The 16,701-nt window shown below is 44.0% G+C and overlaps 1 protein-coding gene across 6 annotated transcripts in view; it reads left to right on the forward strand.

The window, feature by feature from the left end:
* The window catches only part of CREBBP (CREB binding lysine acetyltransferase), a 94,964-nt gene that overhangs the window by 21,858 nt on the left and 56,405 nt on the right, over positions 1-16,701 (forward strand). For all 6 annotated transcript variants that reach the window (XM_082772320.1, XM_082772321.1, XM_082772322.1 and 3 more), the window contains one exon: positions 13,038-13,214. In XM_082772320.1, the coding sequence (XP_082628446.1) occupies positions 13,038-13,214 (177 nt within the window). The remainder of the gene's footprint in view (positions 1-13,037; positions 13,215-16,701) is intronic.

Raw genomic sequence — 16,701 nt, forward strand, 5'->3', positions numbered from 1 at the left:
AATGATGCACTTCATCGTCGTGCTTGACAGGGAGCTGTGATGACATTGTGCATCATGTAGTTGGAAGTCTATACAGAAAGGTGTCAGAACAGCCGCGTTACGGTCTGAAAATGAAATGCTGGTGGTCTGTTTTCTGAGAAAAAAGGCAATAAGGAACTTTGAAAATTCTGCATGGCATGTTGTGCTCCGAGAAGCTGACCAGGAGCAAGAAACGGAGGTGGTGCTCCTTGCTGCTTCCCCTGAGAGAACACCCAAAGTGTGGATGGGACGGCTTCCACTGCTGGACAAAAAATGACGTTTCTTTTGAGAGTTTGATGTTAACATTTTGAAATCTTTTGACTTAGCTAGAGGGGTTGGATTAAGTACAAGCGGCTACGCAGTGCGTGCCCAAGTCTACTTCATAGTGGGCAGGCTACTTTTCATTGTTTTTTAAGTTAAATGTAAACTAGAAGAGGTGTTTGAATACACACATTCTCCCATTTCTCAATTAAAATCCTCAGCTCTTTACTGACACGATTGCTGGTTACTGTGCAGGGCTGAGTCTAAATAATGGCAGAATATAATAGCATTTTCCTTCCTCCTTGTGAACGCTAATGTTCTGAGGAAATACCTGTTGTTTTGTGTTCGGAAGCATAATTTCATTTGCGTGTGGCATTGGTGGAGGGTTTGCCTGCTGTAGATTTGTCCATGGGCCATGCTCGTTCCTCCTCCCCACCCTTCCCCTTCTTGCCTCTGCAGCAGAGAATAATTACTGGAGAAATTGCTGCGACCGAGGAGGGAAGCGGCGTGCTAAGCCTGTTGTTTGCCTTGTAAGTGCTCCCACGGAATCCCAGTGATGGGTTTGACTTCAAGACCAGCAATAGTTTGTGGAATTGAGATTTAGATGGACGAGGACGTCTGCTGGTGTGTTCTCGTGGTGGTTTTTTGGCCTCCTGACACTACAGGGACTACCTGTGGGTTGCATCTGGAAAGGTGGTATACAGATGCTCAGGCCCCAAAGCGCCAGGCTCAGCACCTATTTTTTGTTCCTTTGTTAGGTGTATGTACCTGCTTTAGCTTAGCAAAATTAGAAGCATGCTGTGCCATAAAAGGGACTTGAGAGGATCTTTGTTTTAGCATGTATCATGATGAAAATTAGGCGTGTTAAATATAAGAGGTCCTTGCCAAAAAGATCCATGAAGAAGGCTTTTAGAGGAGAGTGTAAATAGGTTACTCGGCCTCCTCCAAGAAACGCTGCTGGCTTGGGGCAGGCAGAAGGTTTTTGTTCTCTGAGAATGGCTGCAGCATAGCGTTACCTGTCCCTATAAGCTCCTTTTCTAAATGGGTTTTACGAGCAAACAAACCAGAACAAACGCCCTTTGATACTCTGGGCAATTTGGCTAAATAAAATAACCCTCTTTAAGACGGGAGGATCTTTGTCCCCTGGAAGCGGAGGGGTCAGACCATGATGAGCCTGACACCTGGGATTTCACTCCCGAACTGGGTGTGTAAGCTGCTGGGTCGGGCAGGATCGCGTCCTCGGCGTGTTGCTGCGCTGCTCCGGCTGGAAAACGCCACCACGGGTGACACCGGGGAGCCGTGCGTGTGCAGGATGGGTTGGTTCTCACTGTTCAGCTTACACGCCTGTCCTAAAGGTGGCCATCCCCCTATTTAAAACCTTTTGAGAAGCCTCGGTAGCTTCACAGAAGTTCTCAGGGAAGAGTATTTCTACAGAAAAGCTGGAGATTTCAGGGTGGCTCTTCATACCAGTGTGGTGTTTCAAAATAAACACATTTGGATCTTAAAACTATCACTTAAAAATTATTTCAACAGTATAAAATATTTATAGTTAGGTTTCTCTCGAGTTACTGTTAATGTCACGCTATGATATTTGTGCTAAGTGGTTGTTTTGAGTAAACTATATTGACTTTTTTAATGTGTTTATGGTAACTTATAGCATAAACTAGTTTCTTGCCTGTTTTGATTTCCTTTTTCCTCTGGTTGTGGATTGAAATACAATAATTATCTATTAGTTGTAGAAACACAATTTTTCCCTTCGTGTAACCACTCCTCCATTATGGTTCATGTTTGCCAAGAAGAGTACGTGCTGTAAGGAAAGGAAACTGAAACTGCTGTGAGGAAGGGAAGCTGAATGCCCCTCTCCACGGTGTTTTGGAGGCACTTTTCCCATTGCTGTTGCTCTCTAGAGCTGCTGCTGCCTCTTCCCCATATAATACGGGGAATATAATATGATACAGGGAAGAATAATGGAGTATCCTGTCACACAAGATGCCCGATAACGCATCTTCAGACAGCTTCTTGGTGATAAATGTGAAAAAAATCCATCTTAAATATTGCTACCGCCTCCACAGGGAGTGGAGGGGACGTTTGGGTTGAGCTGTGGCACAGCGTTCTGCTTCCATGTCACTGTGGATGTGCTGCAGGAAACCTGGTGTCTCTTCTGTTGGTAACTCAGAAAGATTTTGGCCTGCGAATATTCTCTCAGGTGTTTCTGTGGGTGTAGCTTAGTTGAATTTCAGTCCTTCAAAATCCTGTTTTAAGTGTTGAGTAACTTTCTCAGAGAGAGAAAGAAAATAGAAAAGACTTGACGCAGCAAACCTTTGAAACCTCTTCAGCTACTGCTTTCGATGTGGGTCTGGTTAACTTTCTGTTCCTTATGTAGTAAGAAAATTTCAGAAGAAAGCCACTTTTTTCTGCTTGGTAATCATAAAAGCTCTTGAGGCAATTAGAATACATTGATCATTCATGGCTATATATATATTAAAGGTTTGATATTTTTTTTTATTTGCAAAGGTTACTCTCTGCAAAGCAAGATGTGCAGCAGTGATGCTCAGTAACACAAAAGCTTTGATTCTTCCAGTGGTATATTCCATTTTATCAGCACTCGGGCTTGAGCTGACCTTTCCCAAAAGAAGTTTGGAGATGTTTTCCTTATGCAGGCATACAGTGCAAGCATGTGATTTTTTTTTTTCCTGAGACAGGATAATTTCTAGTTAAATGCATTAAGAATTTTTTACTGCATAATAGGCATTTGTAAAGAGCATTTTCCACAAAATTCTGACCTTTGCATTTCAGTAACAATGCAGAAATATTTGTACATACTTTTAAGAGATTTTTGTTGCCTTGGAATATGTAAATTTGTCTTTGACCTCCTGAAAAAACCTTGGAAGAGGTTTTCAAATGTTATTACAAGTGGTAATAAAACACCTGGCTTCGTCTTAATGGGATTTTTAAGATTTTATTTCTAGCTTCACTAAACCTTTCATCCTGTAATAAAGGGTGAAGTAAATTACAATTATTCCTGGGTCTGAGTATTTTTCTTTGAGTTATTTTGCTACTGAAGAGCAAGATGCTCTAGAACCTTCACAGACCTATTTCAATAGGCTTTTTTGTAACAGCAGCTAGCGTAAAGACCAGGAGAGCGGAGACTTTCAGTGCAAGGTAGGCTTCCTCTGCACACTGCTAGCCAGAAACCAGATCCTGATTTAATTCCCAAAATAGATTCCTGAAAAGTTGTGCGCACACCTTTTTTTCCTTTTTTTTTTTCCATTTTAGGCAGCCCTGTTGTTAACTGACTATAAAAGTGAGTATTTCCGAAGTGGTATTTTTGTCAAGCTGCCAGATGGGTTTAGGTGAGGAGCTCTCACCTAAATTTAGATAATAGGATGGCCACTGTTCTTGCACTTAAATTGAATTATTTTTTCTCTTTTTTTTTTTTTTTTTTTTTTTTTTGGTAACGCCATTGGCCCTCTGCCATAAAATGATTAATCTTTTCCTTGCTTCTCCATCTGTCCCTCTGGCATTTACATTCCAAGCACCATGGTGACTTTTCTTTTGGAACACGTTACTATAGGATGAAACAGCAATTAGCAGAGGCTTACGTCTTTTTTTTTGTCAGTAAACAGATACAAGATGATGCCAACGTAGTAAAGAAAGCCTGTCTTTCCCACTTTGCAATTGAACACAAATTCCCAACGGACCTATCTTTTACACTTCTCCGAGAGCCTTAATCAGCGAGGTGGACCTTGCTTCGTGTTAGAGATTTGTGCTTCATGCCAGAGGGCAATAAGAGTCCAAAGTGCGAAGTCCTCGGCGCGTGGACGGCTCGGTGCATGCCCTGGGTGTGCGGGCAGAGCAGCCGAAGAGGGATCGGCGCTGGGAGGCTGCTGCCTGCTCCCCGGAGCTCTGAAACATGCACGGGCTGAATGCACCCAGGAGCTGGTTGTGGGGCCAGAAGGCAGGAACCCACCGTTCTGTCCTCCCTCGCTGGTGCTTCCCGGCCGTGTCACAGGCAGCTGGTGTCCATCAGTCAGGTTTGCTGACATTCCTCCATTACAGCAGATCTGCTCCAGCATTCCCAGTGCTTTGTGTAACTGCAATCGATGATTTGTAAGCGTCTGAGACACCTGAGTGCTCCATTTCCTTACCTTGAGAGGATAAGGAAGATCACAAGAAAGCTTACTTATTAAAAAGCTTGCCCTAACTTATTTGAGTGATTTAAACAAAGCAAGGTGACGCCGTCTTTGGTAGCAAAAACACATCCATGGGTGGGAAGGGAGAAGGGGGAACAAAATGCTGAGCTTTGTAACCAACTTGAGTGTTGAAAGCTGAGATTTGGAGTAGATTTAATAATTCGATGACAAAGGGTTTGAAGGCTCAGCCCAGTAACAGAGTTAAGTGTCTGCTTTTGTGAGGCCCACAGGAGAGACTGAAGGGTGTGTGGGTCTGCGTGGCTTGGTGGCAGCAAGAGCAGAAGTTCTGGATCATCCCTGTCCCCTACTGACTGATGGCAGCAGTAGCTTGGTGGCATGAGCAGGAGACCGTTTCTCCATATGACATGATTCTGTGCATGCCAAACCCAAAGGACAAGTCCTGGATCTGTGGGACATAATGGGAAGTGCAGAATTTCCATTCCATGCCAGTTGTTTCTCTTTTTTTTATAAGAAAAAAAAAAGGGGAAAAATAATGCCCCTTACATACTGGTGAGGTAATAGGGGATTTTGCATGAAGCACATGAGATACTGAGTAGTAATGGCTCTAGAAGGGGTTGGATTATTTTCTTCAGGATGTTCATGCGTAGTGCACAGGTGTTCAGTCAACCTAAGGCTCTTGATAGTGGTATAACCTTAAAGTTGTAGTTCAAACATCCAGAAAACTTTATCATAGTTCACAGATAGCTTTGGAAAGGTGGAAATAGTTATCTGTTCAGCATTCAGCCTGTTATTTATCAGCGGGTTCTTGCAGTGATAAGCAGGAGAAAGCAAGGGGAACATCCTCGCAGACTGGGAGATGTAGAAGAGAGCAGCAGTGAGTGGCAGAGGTCTCAGTGCAGATCTTGCTGCCGAGCAGCCAAGCTCGTGTGTGTGCAGCTCTTCGACACTGCTGGTAGTTTGTGGCAATCTGTCCCTTTATCAACCCAGATCACACCTGGGATGCCGCTGGTCTCTCCTCTTTCCTTGATTGTAGCGTGCAGGTTCTGTTCTCAGAGCTGGTAATTCAAATGATTAATCTGGGGCTTAGAGTTAACATCGATTTTAGCTTTTCTATCATAGCCTAGATCCAGAATAATGTAAGGATGGTGTTAGCTCACTAAAACGCTGTCTTTGTCTTCCTGTTTGGTGAGATGAGGAGGAAGAGGAGCAGTTAGAGGCTCTCCCCTGGCTGCCACCCCACTGCCGAGCAGTGTCCCTACACCACCACGCTTTGTGGTCCTCCGCCCCACGGGTCTCGTGAACGCCTCCCGTCCTGCTTCCAGCTCCCTGCCGCGTCCTCAGATAATCTTTCCGATGTGCTGACAGGACAAAACCGGCAATAATGGGGGCTCATTCAGAGCCCGGGAGACACTGCCTGTCTGCGGCCGAGCACAATGGGAAATGGCAGAGTCCTTTGTGCCTCTGCTTCACGGCGATGTTCATCGGAGAGTCATCATTTACCTGTCCGTCTGTCTGCTCTGCAGTGTTACAAACTTAATTATCTGCGAGGCCTTCACAAAAATGGGCCAAATTGGCTGGTGGATTCTAAAGCAGTCAGAGAAGAATTGATCTGGGGAAGGGAGGAGCGACCCTGCAGTCCCCATCAGCCTGAGGACCCCCCGTCGCTGCTGCCCTGTCCTGAGCAGAGCCATCGGCTGGAGCCGTGCTCTAACAGGGCTCTGTAGGGGCTGGCTGTGGGTTTTGGCTTCTGGTCCACACCTCTGGGCTTTGGTGCTCTTCTCTGAGGCTAGTCAGTGGGCTTGGCAGTGTGGTCCATCCATTGCATCATTTTTGCTTCCCGAGATAAGCTGTTCTCGCCTTTTTGCGTTGTCTCTAGCCAAGAGAGCTTCTCGTTCCCTATCAGTAGGTTCCATTTTATAAAGGGCAAAGCACATAAAAACGAGTGACCCAAGGTCAACCTCACAGGCCATGCGGCTTTTGTGAATTAATTCCTGTTTAGAAGTAGGAGTACACTCTATTTAGAGAAAAGGTAAATATAAACTTATGAATTTCAGTGGCATTTGGGCACTTGCATTTTTTTCTTGTTTTTGGTTTAAGCTGTAAAACTTCAGATCTTAACCTATTAAGAAGTTTTTGCTAGATAGCAGATCTTTGTGTTGTCACCTTTCTATTCCCAAAAGTGGTACTTTAGGATCATTTCAGTGCTTGCCATATTAAGCTAAACAAATGAATAAGTGTAAATAATGAGCTAGGTAAATTAGACTATTAGACTGCAATTAGACTATTAGTCCTTTGAATAGTTCGAGGCCTTTCTGAATCCTGTCATGTCCACGTATCAGTCGTGAAGAACTAATGCAGCATGAATTCTCATCATTACAGTAACATTCACATCAAGCCAGAAGCATGAAGATGTCACTTTCTGCTCACCCAGTCATCTTTTCTGACCTCCTGTTGGCATGCTAAGAGCTCAGATTTGTTGTTCAATCACTTTGCACGTTCACAGTTTCAAAGACAGTCCAGCCAAGCTTGTCTAGCTTACTTCCTTTCTTTCTAGGACTGTTTTCGAGATACAAATTGTGTAGATACAGAACTGAATACTAATGATAACTTTTATTTTTAGTTTACAGGATTGAATCATAACCAGATTACTTCAGTCAAGTGTATTTTCCCCTGAACCCCTGTTGCTTTGATTCTCCTATCAACCTTTCAATATTTTTTTCTAATGTCAGGCCGGTCCTAATTTATTTGGTTCTGTTTGTTTGTTTTTAAATATTTTTCCATTTTTGTGCAGAAGAGTCGGTCATTCAAAACTTATTGAAAATCAACGTTTAACTTGGGGGCTTTTTGAACTGATCTGGTAGGACCAACTAATTCAAAAAAAAGGAAAAGAAAAGAAAAAGCAGAGCTTTCACTTTTTTGTAACTTTACACAGGCAGTGATGTTACAGGATAGAAAAGCAGGAGCGTTGTCAGAGGTAGGTGCTGCTCCTTGGGGTGTTTTTGTGCCTGCAAATGAGGACAGCTTTCTCTCTTGCAAGAAAACTAATAGCAGCTTCAGTCTGTCCTGCCAGACCTTTTATTAAGTCTGGAAACCCTGGTGTGAAAGATGGGTTAAGGGTGACAGAGGAGAGCATAGTTTCCCAAAGGAAAAAGGGTAGCAAGGAGCAGAAATATCCTTACATATATACACACACACACACATCTGTGATTTATGACAGCATTATTGGACGGGAAGTTTAAAAAGTGGATTTTGAATAGTGAGCAGTGAATGATTTTTGCAGCGTGTTGTGTTGCTTGCATGTCTTGGGAGCCTCGGAGGAATAAGTGGTAATGAAGTAACTGCCTGAAAGAGAACTGGCTGGAGTGGCAGAGGTGAAGGGATAGTTAATAAAAACTTCGAGTAGGAGGAAAGGACAGGGTTTATTAATGGCCCAGACACTTAGTGTACAAAGGGAGTAGCTCCTTGATGCAGGTTGGAGGAAGAAATGCTGTGGTGTGTCAGCAGTAGTACAGAGGGGAGGAAGAAAGTAAGCTTTAAAAGGAGATACGGTGTGGTATTAAGATGCAGCCTGGTCCTGACTTACCTTTGAATTAGATGCCTGAACACACATCTCTGTCGCATCGGCTCTGAGTTACACCACTGAATGAAGTACGTAGATTTGGTCGCAGACTCAATGTATAATATCTATGAAACTCCAGGAACTGGAGGAAATTTAATTGCTGTTCTGCTCTGAAAATAACTGGAAAGCAAAACAAAGGGAAGTACCTCCTACAGCTGCTGCCCAAAGCATTGCAGCGTGAGATGTCTCGCCTTGTCCAAGCCAGCTAAACGCAGGGTTTTTAATTTTTTCAGCTTGGATGTTTGTAAATTTCTTGGCTTGTGAGAGGAGAGCAAAATGCTCTTACCTTCCTATCCATTTCAGCAATAGATTCCAGTATCTTAGAGAGTTGCCATAGTGATGAAAAAAGGGGAAGGAGAATCTGCTTGTCTTTCTGGGATAGCAGAATTACCAAATCAAATGCATCTTCTGCCTTAAAGGCGAGTAGCATTCGACCTGTTTCTGAGAAGAACTGGCTTAGAGCAGAAATAACTTAAGACGACCTTCGTTGTGCTCGCTGCTCCTTCAGGCACTTCTAACCCTGACTCGTGGGTTGTGCTGGCGTGTTCTGAATCTGCCCCAGTGCAGTTGCAGGAACGGCGAGCAGGAGGCGTGGAGCTGACCACAACGCCCTGCTTGCTCTGCTTCGTCACGAGCTGCTGAAGTCGTGGCCATGGAGAACCGAGCGAGAAGCGTGAGCTGAAAGAACGCAGGAAGAGGAGCAGAAAACAGGAGCTGCTGGAGGTGGGATCCCTGGGGGGAAGGAGTGCGGGGACACAAAAAGGAAGGTTTGCTGAGCGTCTGCCTGCCCCCTCATTTCACACAGGAAAGAACCTGGGGGCCCGAGGGGGAGCTGCAGCGCCGGGGCGTTCTGACTCTCATTTGCTTTGGAGCCGCTGGTTTCAGTTTGCGGAATGAATAAGTGCTATAAAACCTTTACCGTGCCCAGGCATACGATTGTGCTTACCAGTTGTCTTGGAGATTTCAACCAGTGCTGGTTCAGAAACTTCTTACAGAAGGTCATCAGATCCAAACATTCTTACAATTAATTAGGAAACGCCAGCTGATGCCTTTTGTGCTTGGGCACGTTTTCGGCAGAGCACACAGAGGATGTGATCCTGCCTTTCCTTCCACCCCCTCTTGTTGCTGTCCTGACCCAGGTGCACTGCCGGAGCTCTGCGTACTGATGCTGGTGGGCACCAAAACTCCTCAGCCTTCCTAGCCAGAGCTGACAACTTGTAAATAGGTGTGGGTTCGTTAGAGCACCTGTTGTGCTGGTTCTGCACTGCTAGTCTCGGGAATCCCTAGTGCTGCTGATAAGCTTAACTGCTCTGAGGCTAAACAGATCTAAAACAGAAATTACCGCTGCTGAGACTACAAGCATCTGTGAGTTTTAGTAAACCTGTGTGTGCTCCCTCTTGATCTTTGTCTCCGTCTTTACTTCGTGGGTTGCCACATAAGAGAGAGAAGTCTGTCTACTTACTGAGATATATATTTTTTTCTAGTTGTTTGAAGTTCTTTTTTTAAAGTCTTTGGCATTTTGGTTCAGTGGCAGTAATTTACAAAAACGAAGCTAAGTTTAAAGGACGTGTAATATTTTAGAATGTTATCGAAGTATGTGTTTGTCGTGTTTTTTTTAAGTTGTGGGCTGGTGTAACTGTAGCCAGGGGTTCCCTTCCTTGTGGCAGAGAGTGGGTGTAAAGAAATGCAAGTTCTCAGGTGGAAGCTAGTCGGCTTCCAGCTCGAGTTCAGAGAACAGCAAAGCATTTCTTACAATTTGGATCAGGTGTCTGTCACTTAATGATCACCTAGAAAGGAAATTATTATCCTCAGCATATGAAGCACTCAGTTTGGATGACTTGAAAGGTTTCTCTGTTGCTGTTGTGCTGGGTTCTGAAATGTTTCATAACAAGGTCCACTGAAAAGCAAATATTAAAAAACGAAGAGGCAAGGATGCGGTGGTGCCAGGTGGTGCCTGGTCAGATTGCTGTTTCTTGGAGCTTTGGGCATAGTCTGAGTGGTTTAGGGTTGTGGCAAGCTTAAAATGAATGTTTTGTTACATCCTTTGAGACTGAAATAGTTGTAAAATATTTCATTTTAAAAAGTTTTTAAAACCCCTTTATAAAATGATTAATCTCCTGATAATGAAATCAGGTGAATAACACCTTTTCCTTTCTTTCAGAGCAAGAACTGAAATGTGGTGTGAAACTTGCTTAACATTCACTTTCCTTTGAAAAGCAAACAAAACCAGAGCAAGCTCTTCCCTCTCTGCAGGTTCAGGTGTTTGGATCCCGACAGAAGGTGTGGGGCCCAGCAGGGCAGGGGGGCGGTGGGAGCAGGCTTCCCCCTGCGGGGGGCTCGCCGCTGCGTGGGCTGTAGGGCTCGTAGGAAGCTCTAGCAGAGCAGTGCTTGCCAGCGATGCATTGATCAGCACAAAGCAAGCAAACCTGCAAGCACGCTCACAGAAGAATGGAAGGGCCAAGAGCTGCAGAGAGATGAGGTTTGTGTTTGGGGATGCAGCAAGGAGCAGCCAGCCCAGCCCGCTCTTGTTCCTGCTCCTGGCCTCGGAGAGGTTTGAGGTTGTCAGCTACTTGCTCGGTCACACGTTGAGTTTCAGAAACTTTCTTCACCCTTCAAAAAGAATTGGGTAGACAGTGTGCAGGAATAGCCCTGGATATTGCATGATCCTTTCTCATACATTAAAATAGTGGACTAGGAGGAGTGGGTAAGTTTATTAAATACTTTGCTATTCTTCAGAGAAAGCCTGCCTAAGTCCATGTTGTAGTGAATAAATAAGTTTAAGTGTCTTTGAACATACAGTGGTGTGTTTTCAGCACGGATTGCTTCAGGTTGTATGGATCTGAAGTTCGGGTTATACTTCAGGCCGTTTTGACTTGCGTCTAGTTTGCAAGTACTGAAAGGAAAACCGTTTATATAGAAAGTGGGAAATACTGCATGGGCTTTTTTATGTGCTGACGTCAGAATGTTGGCATTTTTTTGGGAACACTGCTTTAGGAATGCTTTCTGTGCAGCATTTTATTCCTGGCTGTACCTCTTTTTTTTTTTTTTTTTTCGTGTTTGTGTATGTCATGCTTTGTAGTATTTTCAGTGTAATAGTTAAGCTAGATATTGCAAAGTCTTTCCTATATGGAAATGCACTATCCAGGGTCTTCAGCGTTTCAGATGGAAGCTGATCCAGTGTTTCAGTTCTCAGGATGCTGTATCGTTTTGGCAGTAGGATCATTTTGGTAAAAACAGCTCCTCAAAAAGAAAAAATCCCCTTAAAGGTTTTTTAAGGTTGCATTTATACTGCCATTTTCCATCTGATCCATGCATCTCTTCTAGACTTCGGGATTCCAGCACACCTTGTGGGAACACACTGCAGACATTTCTGGGCCTCTCCAGAAACAATGGAAAGTTTAGGATGTGACCTGTGCTCGAAACACCGGGTCTGGTCCTCGGGGCAAGCAGTTTGGGCGGCCTGGGGAAGCAGACCTGGCAGCTGGCCGGTATCTGAGGGCTCTCTTGGGAAGCCAGCAGGGTGCTTTCCTTAGGAACTCCTCCAGAACAAATGCAGGAGTCCAGAAAGTCGAAATTCTTGAAGTCTGCGTGGTGTAACAGTACCTGATACCACTCCTCTAAGCTTTTGATCCTGTTAAGCAATTGGGGTTTTTTGGTCGTGTAGGCTCAGCTCTGCTCTGGAGCGCAGCAAATAAATGATAACCTCTTACACTGCAAAGTAACAGCTCTTTTAAAAGGAGTAGGTGTAGGATCAGATCCTTCTGAGAGGATAAAACATTTTGTGTGGTCGAAGCAGGCCTGGATCTGGTGGCGGTGGCTCTGCCGCTGCAGGGAGCCGGGTGCTGCCGGGGCAAAGTGCACGGCTGAGCCTGGCACTGTGTGCTGGACTCTGCCCCGGCGTGGCAGACAGCTCCTAACCCACAACTTCAGCAGGGAAAAAGCTGCCACGTGCCCAGGAACGGGTCGTGTCCCCCCCCCGAATTCCTGCTGGGAACAACGGCAGTGAAACCAGCGGGGCGGTGGGCGGCTGGGGTGTTGTGCAAGGGAGGGCTGCAGAGGTCAAAGGGAGGGGAAAATAGGATTTAATATTTCACACAAAAGCTCGCTCCGTGCTTCAATTTATATTCTGACGGGTGATAAAGTCATCTAGAGTTCCTCCCAGTGTGGGGGGAAAGAGCACAAACGTGATTATCCACTCCACTTTTCTGTGTTGCCTTCGTTTGAGGGATGGGGTTTCATAGCCTTAGCCATCCTCTTTGACAGAAGTAAATTCCCATTAACGTGTCTTTTTGGGGCCTTTTGTCCAGTGTAATACTAACTAGCTCAACTAATAGAGATTTCCTCACTTCTCTTGTGAGGCTGTTCTTCAGGCAGAATGGCTCTTTGGGATGGACGCTGTTCTTCCTAATTCATTGGGGATTGTATTTCTGCTTTCTGTTCTTAAGGAGTTTGGGGGTGTAATTTGTCAAGGCTGTTGGCTTTAGATGGATGTCATTTTGTTCAGACATTTTTCCTTAAGTACCAAAACAAGCAGATAAGCATTTGCTCTCTTGTTTCCCTTTCCTTCCCATCTGGTCTATGTACGAAGTCATACTTCGTGCACAGAATGCACAAAGTGCATTTGAGGCTTGTGTGGTTTTCAAAAGTTTTTACAGAACTGGAAAAAGTAATGTTTTCCTTGATGCAGATTAGGAAGGATAATCTTATTTTCTACTTTGCATTTGCACAGTGATGTTAAAGTTAAATTGCAAGACTTTGGATACACATGGGAGCTGTGTAAAGCCTAATATTAGCACTTTTTATGATTTGATTGAAGTTGTGAAACTGAGAATCTAATATGGAACAACTTAAAACTAGAATTTGGGCTCTGTGAATGCGAAGATGGATATTTGACGTGTTTTTTTCTTTTTCTTTTTCTTTTTTTTTTTTTTTGATGTCCCTTTAGACTCTAGAAAGTTACAATTTCATTCATTTTTTTTTTCCAGATGGGAATGACAGGTAACACTAGTCCCTTTGGGCAACCTTTCAGTCAAACTGGAGGGCAGCAGATGGGAGCTACAGGAGTGAATCCTCAGTTACCAACCAAGCCAGGCATGGCAAACAGTTTGTCTGCCTTTCCTGCTGACATCAAGAGTACTCCGGTCACCAGTGTGCCCAATATGGTGAGTTGTATCTTACTGTTTCCTTGGGTGGTTGTGTATTGATCGTGCATTCTGAATTCTGGGGTTGAATGGCCTCTGCAGCGTTACTGGACTTCTGCAGGGTTATTTAAACGTCAGAGATGCCCCAGAGTTCTTCACTACTGCTCTGTGGAGCATGTGGGAAGTTTGTGTTCGTTTTTATACAGTAACTTCCAAAGCAAGCAATACGTTTTGTTACAAGATTGCATTACGTCCTTTCATTTTGTCTGGGACATTTAGTTCCAAACCAGATGAAGATGTTTTCTTTGCAAGTGCTGCTTGGAAGTTTAAATGCCTAAATCAATTAGAATTTGTGTTGGATACACCATAAACTTCCATGAAAGCTAAATAGTGCCTTTCATATCCTTTGAATCTAATATAGTAAGCACACCACATGCTTTTCAGTTGATATTGTGCATGACTTGCAGCTCGCAAGTTTATGAAGATATTCTTATTAGGATATCTTGCCCAAGTTTGTAGTATTCTGTTTACTAGAGTTTTCTTTATAAAGCGAAATGAAATATTCCCATTTGTCTCAGTATGTCTGTGTATTAATCAAACCGCTTGTGTCGTTTCTATGGGAACTCCAGCTTGTTGCATTTTATATTCTTATACATGATAGCAGTTACTATAGAAACTTGTAAAACCTTCCATAAGATGCAAATTGCTTATTTTTTAATTTAACTTGAAAACCAGCTAGTTTTTGGCACAAGCTATGCTTGTTCTTCTATCAGTGAGTGTGCTACCTGCCTATAGCTAATAAGGCTATTTAGGAGAAGGAATGGGATGTGATAAACTTCCTCTTCTTTCCTGATTTTTAGAGGAGCACTTCCTAATTTTCCTTTACTGTTGCATTGTGAAATCTTTGCCTAACATTATCTGTAATTTACTGCTAGCAATTACGGAAAGGAGCTGGCAACTAGAATGGAGACCATGTTCAGAATACCACTCGCGCTCATGCAGAATGTTTGTAGAAGACAAATTGCTGCACAACTCTTCTAATTTTGTTTCTAAAATATTTTAAGTTTGGTTCAGGTGTAAAGCAAATGAACTATCTCACGATTCTGTAGAGAAGCTGAAAATCTGCCCACAGTACTGTATTTATCTTAGTGATTGGATGATGCTGAAGCCTGATTTTATTCTCATTAAATGTCTGGTTTTGGGAAGTGTAACTCTGAATGTACTCGCTTATCAGTACAGGATGTAGTGGCAAATAAGTGAAATAAAAAAGGCAGTAGCCATGGGAAGGAAAAAAAAGAAGAAACCATGTTTCCTCTCTCCCTCCTTGTCCAAAAGGCAAAATCCAGGAAAGTTGTCTGGTATTATCAATTGCAGTTTCTTTAAAGTGCCAAAAATGAGAGTTGTCTGTTGGGAGGACAAACAAAACCATCTTTTTGTGTCTCAGGTGTCAAAACCTTCATATATCCAGTATATCTTTTTCTCCCTCCAGCCAGTAATAACTGTTTGGGCTGACAGACAGGCGGGCTGTAGAGCTAAAAAGTCTCGGCCCTGCCGTCAAGCCACAGAGTTACAGATCTTGTGCTGGTCAGTTTGTTCCTCATGGGGGTAAAACTTTCATCTTTAAAAACCAAAGTTGCCATCTAAACATTTTTATTGTAAAGCCAAGAATTTAAAAGGAAATGTCAGACTTGTTAAATTTCAACCTTTACTTGGCCAGGTAAGGCAGTGTAATTATCGTAGTAGTGCGCACACGGCCATGTGCTATTTCATCCATGGGGACACTGCTTTATTCAGCGTACAACGTGAGCGATGCCCTCTGAAAGGGCGCGTAGTCAAGACTCACTTCTGTTTTTGCTGCTCAGAGCATAGCTGTGGGCCTTGTTTGCCGTTTGCAGTAATACATTTCACTCAGCAAGTGTTTTCTGTGGCAGTCATCACTGAAGCGTGCACGTACTTGGCTGAGTTAACTTTCACAGCGCCTCTGCGAAGATGGTTTCCCCTTTTTAACCAGGAGGCTGAGGCACGGGGTGAGGCTGGACAAACCTGCTGACTCCGGACTGGAGGCTCCCTGGCTTGCTGAAACATTCTTCGTTTCATGAGTAAAGGCATTCATAAGGATAAAGGGGTGCTCATAGCTCGTGGAAGCGATGTCTCCGTCTCAACATTGGGCACCTAAAATAGGACCTGAGTGGCACTTATGAGAAGTTGATGGTGGCGGAGGCAGCTCCCTAGCGCAGAGGTGAAGAGTTTAACTATTGCACTGGGACTGCAATAGGATCAGTTCGTTCTGCAGCTACCACAACAGGAGAAGGACCAGCTGCTGCTTAAAAGGACCACCAGCTTTTTTTGTGGGATGATTGGAACCGCATTATCTCGGTAACCAGTCCTCTGTGGGGTCCTTATCTTAAACAGCCCCCAGGATGCGTCTGTGTGAAACACAAACCCATGTGAGTTAGAAGATTGGTTATATATGGCCTGCCTGTGGCAGGAAATCAGATTCCAGCAGACAAATCAATCAAGTACTTTGATTGATTGCCACTAAGTGTATGTAAATAAGAGAAGAGGGAAGAACAAGTGGTGAGGCCGATGTCCTAAAACCTCTTGGTCCTGAAAAGAGGGACATTTTTCAAACACTCCTTTTCAGTCTGTTGCCTTTCTCCGTAAGCTTGTGTGTACACTGCAAAAGTCAAAATGGAAGATGAGGATGTGTTAACCCACGTTGGTCTGAGCATCATTACGGTGTTTGTGTGGCACCCACATCCCAGACCCGAACCAGCCTTCAGGTGCTGGCGGCCGGGACAAACCTCTGTTGCAGGAGGGGATTTTCTTGCCCATACTCAGGCTGCAGCTCCGCTAAGAACAGCTCCATGTCCCCACCCCTCTGGCCCCACAAGTGCTGTGGTTCTCAGCTCAGAGCATCTTTATTCCAAGCCTGACCTTACACGAGGCCCTAAGAAGCACATTTGGTTTAATCTCTTTAATTAGGAAAGAAGTAGCAGGCCTTATGGTATTAAAAGGTCAGCTTTAAGGTATTAATGTTCAGTGCCAGCAGGATGGATTGGTTTTTTTTGCTTGTTTTTTAATTGTGGATCCAAACACTGAATCTGGGGATCCTGGAACTGTGTCAGTTTTTCTTACATGCTGATTGCCTGGGCTTTCTGTATTTAAAAAAAACATACAGTGTGACTTCATAAGGGAACAAAAAAATTCATTTTTTAGAATGGCTCCTGATGCAAAGGTTGAAAAACTCTCACTTGTGACCTGTAGCTTCATGGCAAGTTCTAACTTTTGGAAACATCTCAGAGCAGGCAGTTGTAATTCTGGCTTTGTATGGCTGCTGGAGAACACAGTCCGTCTTCTTACAGCATGGGCAGCTTGAAGGCCTCAGCAGATGTCTCATCTCCAAAAAAAAAAAGATGTTGTTTCTGATTCCTTGGAAGTTTTGATGAAACACTTGGTGAGATTCAGCGTGAGCGAAGCTGTACGCAGGACTGGCCATACTGGGCTG

This window comes from Aythya marila (assembly GCF_965140915.1).
Source record: "Aythya marila genome assembly, chromosome: 15".
Lineage (NCBI taxonomy): Eukaryota > Metazoa > Chordata > Aves > Anseriformes > Anatidae > Aythya > Aythya marila.